Raw genomic sequence first — 7,000 nt, 5'->3', positions numbered from 1 at the left:
TATTTTACTGTATCTGTAAATTTATTTTTGTATAGTGTAGTAGACATTGAGCTGCAAAATAATTCCTGAATCCCAGTAAGAGGTATTTTTGTTACAGTGTTACATGAATTGATCTCACTAGTGTTCACTGGGCAGTGCAGTAGTCTGTGTATTTGTTAAGTTTCATGTGTCATCTGAGGCCAAAGTTTGATTTTGTCAGACAAGAATAAGTTTTTGACTAAACATTTTATTTTGACCTGGAAGTTTGAGGTTTGTACAAGTTGGTGCATAGTTTTGAGATTGTCTTTATAGTTGTGAGAAAATGTTGAATTGTTTCATTTCAACTAGATTAAAAGTTTGAAAGACAAATTTATGCTGGCTTGTCATGAAGCCAACTGAAAGTCTTGTTTAAAAACATAAATAGTTTGGTCAGTTAGGCCAGAATATAGATGTTCTGGGTGATTGCTAAAGTGTTGCTATATGTGGTTGTTAGGAGATTCTGGGTGGTTGCTAGGCTCTTGCTGCAATTGCTGGGGTGTTGCTAGAGTATGTAGTTGATAGGCTGTTCTGGGTGAACACACACCGACATTCCCACCTCTGTTAATAACAGAAACTCAAAAATTGTTTGCAATTGTTGGGCGCTTGCTTTGGTGTTGCCACCCCTCATAGACCTCATGCCACCCTATAAATAATTTTCTAGATCAGAGAGGAAGTTTGTTTATTTCTTAAATAAAGAAAATAAAAGGATGGCTTCAAGTCAGTGGGTCGGCCAAAACAACAAACAAAAGATGGGGTTATACCTACTTTTAAAGATCTTCCCTGGAAAAGAGATAACAAAAGAAAAACACAAGTCTTACCTCCCTGCTAACAGAATAAACAGGAGAAAATAGTAATTAAACAAAAAAGGGCCTCCCACTAACAAACGGTCTGCATGGGAAAGGGCAATTGAACATTTACCGGCCTTTACCGCTCACAATTTGTACTCCACACCAGGATTTACTTTAAAAGCTAATCCAGCAGCGTCACACACACTCGGCTGGTACAACAACAGGAAGCAGGAGAGGGAGCTCATCGAGCAGTCTTCCCTCCAAGCTTTTATCCACTGAACGATTCCCGGCTCCACCCACATAAACAGCTGTGTTCACAACATTTAGCACGGAGAAACAGGGGGAGAGCGAGAGAGAAAGAGAGAGCACTTCACACACAACTTTTGCACCACACAACAATGTTACACGATATAAGTAAACACTCAGTGACAAACAGACACGTAACAAGGGTAATTTGAGTAGTAGTCGATCACCACTAGATAATTATTCATGTGAATTACCATGTTCACATGAATCTCAACATCTCCTTCTGTTGAACTCTCACTGCTTCTTATGGGTGCTTGAGAGGGTATCTGCCAGCACTAAGTATTAGCCAGGCGTATACACCAAATCGAAATCGTAACTCTGCAATTTCATCATTAGTCTTTGAATCCTTGGTGTCATTTCATTCAGATTCTTTTTACTATTGCAATTAGTGGATGATGATCAGTTTCTGCAGTGAAGGTGGGAAGAGCGTATACATAGTTATGAAATTTCTCCAGCCCAAAGACTAATCCTAAGCACTCTTTCTCGATTTGTGCATATCAACACTCAGAATCAGTCATGGATCTGCTTGCTTATGCTACTGTCTTCCAGATCTCGTCATCAGCTTGCAATAAAACGGCACCAAAACCATTCTTGGAGGCATCTGTGGACAAAGAATTGCAATATGGGCGCAGAGGTCAACGCTAATTTCAACTGCTGTCTGTGGGACTTTTCATTTCTAGAATGGCATTGATCTTCTCGCTGTCTGGCTGTATCCCTTGACTGGACAGTTTATCTCCAAGAAACAAAAGTTCTTGCACACCAAACTGACATCTGTTTTTGTTTTGTTTGCTGATTTTCTGCAGCACTTTGGTCAGTCTGTTATTATGCTCCTGAAGCAAAGATCCCCATATGATGTCATCAGTGTATGCTCTTACTCCTTCAAGTCGTTTAATGATGTTCTCCAACAATTACTTTACGATATGTCTATTTAAAAAAAAGTACATAGCACATGTACTGTGCTAGACCAACTGGGACTACGTGCATATTGTTGCCCAATTGATGGTTCAATTGCTTCTATTGTTCTCTTCATTTGTAAGTCGCTTTAGATAAAAGCGTCTGCTGAATGATTAAATGTAAATGTTTGTGATATGCGTGTCTGAATGATGCACCATTTCTTAAAACAACAACATTTTTTTTAGCACCTGATCAAAACATGAAGATATATAATCAGGAGTGCTCAATTCTCGACAATAATATAAAAGGACATAACATTTGTGGTTTCCTGGGTCATAAAACACTTCAGGTTTAAGACCAAGTTCACAAACTATAGATAACAAAGATAAAAGATACTGGAGATGATAATGGGATGTGAGTTTCATATGAGCTTCAATCATAATGCTTCTATTTTCCTCTGAATTGGTTTACTGGTATTGAATATTCAGGACTTTAACTGAATCTACACTGTCTTCTCCACTGACATTTTCTTCAGAAATTGTAGAAACAGATTCATCAGTTTCACTTGATCCCAGAATGCATCTGCGTGAACAAGAGTGGTGTGGTGCTGCAAAATGACTATTGAATAGGAAGCAGCCTCAGCACAGGGAGTCATAACTCTGGGTATAATGTGTCGTAGTGATGATGTTTTGAAAGAAATAATGAGAAAGTTTGAATTCTGGCAAAGGCATAAATAATCAATGTGAACCAGATTCAAAGTTATAAAACAAATTTCCTCCAGTAACATTAATATAATGTAATTCAGAGTTACTTGGTCTTTAGTAATGTTCCCAAAATGTTAGCACAAAAACCTTATTTGTGATCCCACAACAGGAAAAACTTTAACGGAAATTTCCAGGACTTTCAATTGAGTCATGAAGGTGACTGAACATTTGATCAAAACAAGCAGTAAAATAAGGTGCGATTTGATCATAAAAATCAATAAGCCAACTTAACAATCAACAAAATAAATCATCTATTTGTCACCATTTCCTCATTTACTGTAGTTATTTGTATTGCTGCATCTGAATTTATAAAGCTTGAGTTTAAGGTTTTTGTATACAGTTGCAAGAAAAAGTATGTGAACCACTCGCAGAATCTATGAAAATGTTAATAATTTTAACAAAATAAGGGAGATAATACAAAATGCAAGTTATTTTTTATTTAGTAACGTACTAAATATTTTTTATTTTGTAATTTTCACACTGAGGACAACTGAGGGACTCAAACTCAACTTTTAAAAAAGTTGATCATTCACTGATGCTCCAGAAGGAAACACGATGTATAAAGAGCCGGGAGGTGAAAACTTTTGAATTAAAATATCAAGGTAAATTGTATTAATTTTTCTTCCGGGAAACATGCAAGTATCTTCTGTTGCTTCCGAAGGGCAGTACTAAATGGGAAAAAAAATAAATAAATAATGATATTCAAGCGGAATAAGAAAAATTTGGACCTCTTCATCCTGTTCAAAAGTTTTCACCCCCCGACTCTTAATGCATCATGTTTCCTTCTGGAGCATCAGTGAATGTTTGAACCTTTTTTATTAGTTGTGTTTGAGTCCCTCAGTTGTCCTCAATGTGAAAAGATGAATCTCAAAATCATTCAGTCACTGCTGGAAAGGGTTCAAATATGCAAAAGATGCTGGAAAACTGAAGAATTTTTGGGACCTGGATGATTTTTCTGAAGAACAGAGCTCAGTTTAACTGTCAAGAACAAACAAGAGACTCAAGAACAACCATCACAAAACAAAAAAACAGTCATAAATCATCCAGGTAACCACACACAGTATTGAGAATCAATGGTTCACATACTTATGAATGGGGTCATTTTAATAAATTCAGCTATTTTGTTGTCTTGTGAATTAAACATCTTTTATGTAAAATATCTTAATCAGGACATTACTAAATAAAAAATAACATGCATTTTGTATGATCCCTCTTATTTTGTTACAATTTTGCACATTTGCACAGATTCTGCTAGTGGTTCACATACTTTTTCTTGCAACTGTATAATGGTGTTGATGGAATTCAGCGCTTTAATATTGCCACAAATCCATGCAGTTGTTAGCAGAAAAATAAGTAGTTTCGTTTTTTTAGAATCTTGCTTGTTTTGAAATTTCTGAGATAATAAACTCCCATTTCCGCATTGGTTATCTACAGTAAACAAATGATAACGCGTCTGTGTCTGCTATAAATACCATGCTCCCATGTTCCTCCTCAAGAGATTTCCTGAGTTTCCTTTGGTTCACACCTTCAACATGCTGACGCTAAAGCTAAGCGGGATCCTTTGTAAGTAATGATTTAGATTCGACTCAACTGACATGATTTCAACTGTTCAATTCAGTGTTTCAATTTGTTTCTGTTTGACTTTGATTTTCAGTGCTGCTGATCCTGTGCCAACATGGTAAGAACAGCAATTGATTAAACATTTTCAAGTACAGAACTACATTATTTTATTTCAAGTAATTGTAATATATAATCTTGTATGTTTCCCCTCTGCAGGTATAGATGCATACGTGATCTGTGAACATAGATTTGGGACCCTCAAATGTAGTGAGTAATTCAGTAGATTTTAAGTTATATTTCTTTGTCTAAACAGGACAGAATTAGAGAGTCATGAAGCAGTGGAAGAGAATTTCAACCATATGATCTTAAACTTTACCACAATTCTCAAGACCACAATTTTCTTTGTTTTGTTTTTTTTATTTTATGTGTATTAGATTCGGGATCAATAAGGGTTATTAGAGCCACCTATGGACGGAGCGATCGCACAACATGTTCTTATGGGCTTCCAGCTTTTGCCACCACAAATACGAACTGCAGAGCACCAGTCACCGAAATAATTTCCTCTCGGTAAGATTGACAGATAACAGTAAAATGTTTACATTTCATTTCATGTATTTTACAAGAGCAAGGAAGATGTAATTCTTATGTCTTCGGTACATTAAAGCTATTAAGTACTTATTATTTTCTGTCCATGAATCAGGTGCCATAGAAAAAAGAAATGTGTTCTTTTTGCATCAAACATTCATTTCTCTGATCCTTGTGTTGGAACTTATAAATACCTGGACGTGACTCATACATGTGTCTAAGTAAGCCATTTTTTTTTTTATTATGTACAATTTTTATCCTAAATTTTGAAGTTTAATTGAATTATTAATCTTGACATTCTTTAGCTTTATACAAGTTATGTTGACGATAATAAATAACAATCTTTGTTCCCTTCTGTTTTTACTTTATAAGGTGCATCGCAAAACCATCTTGTCAACTAAGTGCTTCAAACTCTGATCCATGTCAGCTGTCAATATCTGGAAGTGACTTACAGCTGTAAATAATATTATTTCTCCAGCCGTATTTTAAGTTTTGTGTGTTATATATGAAATTGATCGCTATTATAGATGTTAGATGCTGCTTTATAATATTGTTTTTGGTCTATCCATTCACTCCTCAGCGAAACAATACATTGAAATATGGGGTTCACAATGAAATAAAAAATTCATAACAAATCTAATTTTACAACTTCCATATTTATTTTGGAAAGCTTTAATGATCATGTATCAACAAATGTAAATAATGGGAAACATCCTGATCCTAAAATGCTTTATTTTTGTAAATGCATATCATGGCTTTCTTTTGATTTTGAGGTGATTTTCTCTCATAAAAATGTTAGACACTATTTTATCTATGTAAATGTATGATATATTAATGGAAAACAATCATGTGATCTGGTGATAAAACACTGTTTTTTCTTTAATATTTTCTTTAAAGCTGTTTTGTAACCATTTGTATTGTATTGTATTTGTAATGTCGTAAAACTTTAAAATATATGATAAAACTATTCTGACTTCAGTTTTATTGACAGCCACACACACACTGTGTTTTGTTTGGTAATGTTAATAAAAAGTCTTCAGTGCAGTCTCAACATGTCTGTCTTTTATTTCTTAGTTGAACATGTGTTAGGCTTCTTCTTTTTATATTACTTGTATGATACTCCACACATAACACTTAACACAGTGCCATCTATTGGCTTTCTTAAGAAACAACAATCTGATATCATCACATCCCTCTTTCTTTAATATCATAAGTAACCTGCTCTGTCTTGTCTGTCGACGTGTTGTCAGTATCCTCTTTGCTCTACATTGTATTTTTCACGGCGTGTGGCGTGACAGCGCCACGGCTTGTCGGACATAGCAACAGTAACTAAGGGGGGTGGATCTTTGCGAAGGGCCAATTAGAAGCAGGATGTGGGTGGGGAAAAACTCTCCTGTGTGTATGGGGAACTACACTTTAGAAACAAGCCCAAAAAAACGCGACCCGCGACTACCAATATTTGTAAGCGTCTTTACAGAAAAACAAGCCCAAAGTCGCTTATAATAAGCGGACTTGGCAACACTGTGTGACACGTGTCAGAAATTAAGAAATAAGCAAATCAAAGAGCCAATGATAATTCCGGACTTACCAACATCATCCTGGGAGAAGGTTGGAATGGATCTCTTCCATCTGAAAGGCAATAATTATCTAGTGGTGATCGACTACTACTCAAATGACCCTGAATTGGCTTTACTATCTAGCACGTCTACAAAGTGCGTAATTACACATGCAAAGTCCATTTTTGCAAGACATGGCATTTCACAGACCGTCATCAGTGACAATGGCCCATGCTTCAGCAGCAAAGAGTGGCAAGAGTTTTCAGTGCAATATGGCTTCAAGCATGTCACTTCTAGATAGTCCAGAGTATGCTCAGTCAAATGGCAATGCTGAGAAAGGTGCTCATATTCTCAGGCTGCTGACAGCAAGTCTGATCCATACCTTGCTTTGCTCAATTACAGAACCTCTCCATTAGAGTGTGGTACGGCCCCAGCTGAGACACTGATGAATCGGAAACTTCGCACTACACTGCCATCTTGTTCAAAACAAAAAGGGCATGTGAAAATGAAGCAGAAACTCAAGCAATTT

The 7,000-nt window shown here is 36.1% G+C and overlaps 1 protein-coding gene across 1 annotated transcript; it reads left to right on the top strand.

Moving 5' to 3' along the window:
• Positions 1–4,266: 4,266 nt before the first annotated feature.
• Positions 4,267–6,041, top strand: LOC125248460 (L-rhamnose-binding lectin CSL2-like). The gene is made up of 6 exons (XM_048160343.1): positions 4,267–4,333; positions 4,425–4,448; positions 4,547–4,597; positions 4,765–4,897; positions 5,031–5,136; positions 5,288–6,041. Exons 1-5 carry the CDS (start codon positions 4,303–4,305, stop codon positions 5,134–5,136), a joined length of 345 nt encoding a protein of 114 aa, XP_048016300.1. The 5' UTR covers positions 4,267–4,302; the 3' UTR covers positions 5,288–6,041.
• The last annotated feature ends 959 nt before the right edge of the window (positions 6,042–7,000 follow it).

Source organism: Megalobrama amblycephala, linkage group LG1 (genome assembly GCF_018812025.1).
Source record: "Megalobrama amblycephala isolate DHTTF-2021 linkage group LG1, ASM1881202v1, whole genome shotgun sequence".
In the NCBI taxonomy this organism is placed as follows: Eukaryota; Metazoa; Chordata; class Actinopteri; order Cypriniformes; family Xenocyprididae; genus Megalobrama; species Megalobrama amblycephala.
The sequence above is the reverse complement of the archived record's forward strand: the minus strand, read 5'-3'. Positions and strand labels throughout refer to the sequence as shown.